General features: G+C 40.7%; 1 protein-coding gene across 1 annotated transcript; it reads right to left on the bottom strand.

Moving 5' to 3' along the window:
* Positions 1 to 539: 539 nt before the first annotated feature.
* LOC119615852 lies at positions 540 to 1,172 on the bottom strand. The gene is made up of 2 exons (XM_037971836.1): positions 965 to 1,172; positions 540 to 898 (listed from the first exon to the last, which is right to left on the bottom strand). Exons 1-2 carry the CDS (start codon positions 1,170 to 1,172, stop codon positions 540 to 542), a joined length of 567 nt encoding a protein of 188 aa, XP_037827764.1.
* Between the last annotated feature and the right edge of the window lie 321 nt (positions 1,173 to 1,493).

Here is a 1,493-nt window from a genome sequence, read left to right as displayed (position 1 = left end):
TGCAAAGGGAAAAGAAGAACAAAACAAAGCAGCAGTAATGGGTTCGCTAACACAAATTTGAACAATTGGAACAGAACATATAGGACATACAGAACATACAATCCTAGTCACAAATCGGAAGCATGCAAAGTTTGTCTATTGGTCTGGTAACGGTTCCAGACGCTGTTCGGACGTCAGCTACGCGAACGCATTTATCTTTTCCAGTATGGACTAATTCAACTCGTCCCATTTTCCACTCATTTGGAGGTAGGAGTTCATCCTTTATGACTATAAAGTCATCTTTCTGCAAATCCCGCTGTGGGTTTTTCCATTTGTAACGCTTGTGAAGTTCATGAAGATATTCAGTCTTCCAGCGTTGACTAAGACGATGATGAAAGGCCTTGAGCCGCTCCCATCGGTTTATTATCGATAAATTCTCTCAAGGCAGTTCAGGGGCGAACATCAATGGAGCTCCTCTTAAAAAGTGACCAGGAGTTAGGGCTTGTAAGTCTTCAGGATCCTCGGACATTGGGGAAAGAGGTCTGGAGTTTAGGACACTTTCAATTCGGGGTTAATAGAGTCGAAAACTCTTCAAAGTTAAACTTTTGGTTGCCGGCTATTTTCTGAAAGTGAATCTTAAAACTTTTTACACCAGCCTCCCAAAGACCTCCCATATGTGGAGCACTAGGTGGAATGAACTTCCACTCAAAACCATGGACTGCATATTCTTTACTTATATCTTCTGCCGATTTTCGTAAAAATAAGAGAGATTCCTTTCGCAACGATCTACTGGCGCCGAGAAAATTTGTGCCATTATCGGACATAAGGCGTTTAGGCAACCCTCTTCTACCCGTAAACCGTGGGAAAGCTGCTAAAAACGCGTCGGAGGATAAGCTAGAGCACGCTTCCAAATGTATAGCTTTTGTTGAAAAGCAAACAAATATACAAGCGTATCCTTTCATATAAGGAGAGTTTCGCAAGTTACCTGATTTTATCTGAAAAGGTCCCGCAAAATCAACACCCGCATAAGTGAATGGTAAAGAAAAGGAGCATCTTTCCGGGGGCAGAGCTGCCATAATCTGAGACTTCAGCTTTTGCTTATAACGGACGCACACTAAACAATGGTGAACACATTTTTTAACAGTTGTTTTAAGACCTGGTATATAGAATTGACTTTGAATTGCATTCATCATTAGGGAAATGTCAGCATGCAACAGAGTTTTATGAGTAAAGTCAAAAAACATTCTGCAGAAGTTAGACGAGTTTGGAATAATGAAAGGGTACCTTTCATCATAGGTTAGGCATGAATTGGCTAATCTACCGTTAACTCTCATAGTTCCATTCGAATCCAGAAATGGGTTCAAAGTGAGAATAGAACTTTTCTTTGAAATTAGTTTCGCGTCAGAGAGCTGACTATACTCCTGGGGATAATAAACTCGTTGAGTTAGTTTGATCAGCATAACTTTTGATTCTTTAAGCTCCGTAAGGCTAAGAGTCAAACTAGAATGCTGAAC

The sequence above is a fragment of the Lucilia sericata genome, unplaced genomic scaffold, assembly GCF_015586225.1.
Source record: "Lucilia sericata isolate MDLA Ls3-8-SP2 unplaced genomic scaffold, ASM1558622v1 Contig009005F_arrow, whole genome shotgun sequence".
Taxonomy (NCBI): domain Eukaryota; kingdom Metazoa; phylum Arthropoda; class Insecta; order Diptera; family Calliphoridae; genus Lucilia; species Lucilia sericata.
Note: the sequence above shows the minus strand (reverse complement) of the source record. Positions and strands in the feature narration are given on the sequence as shown.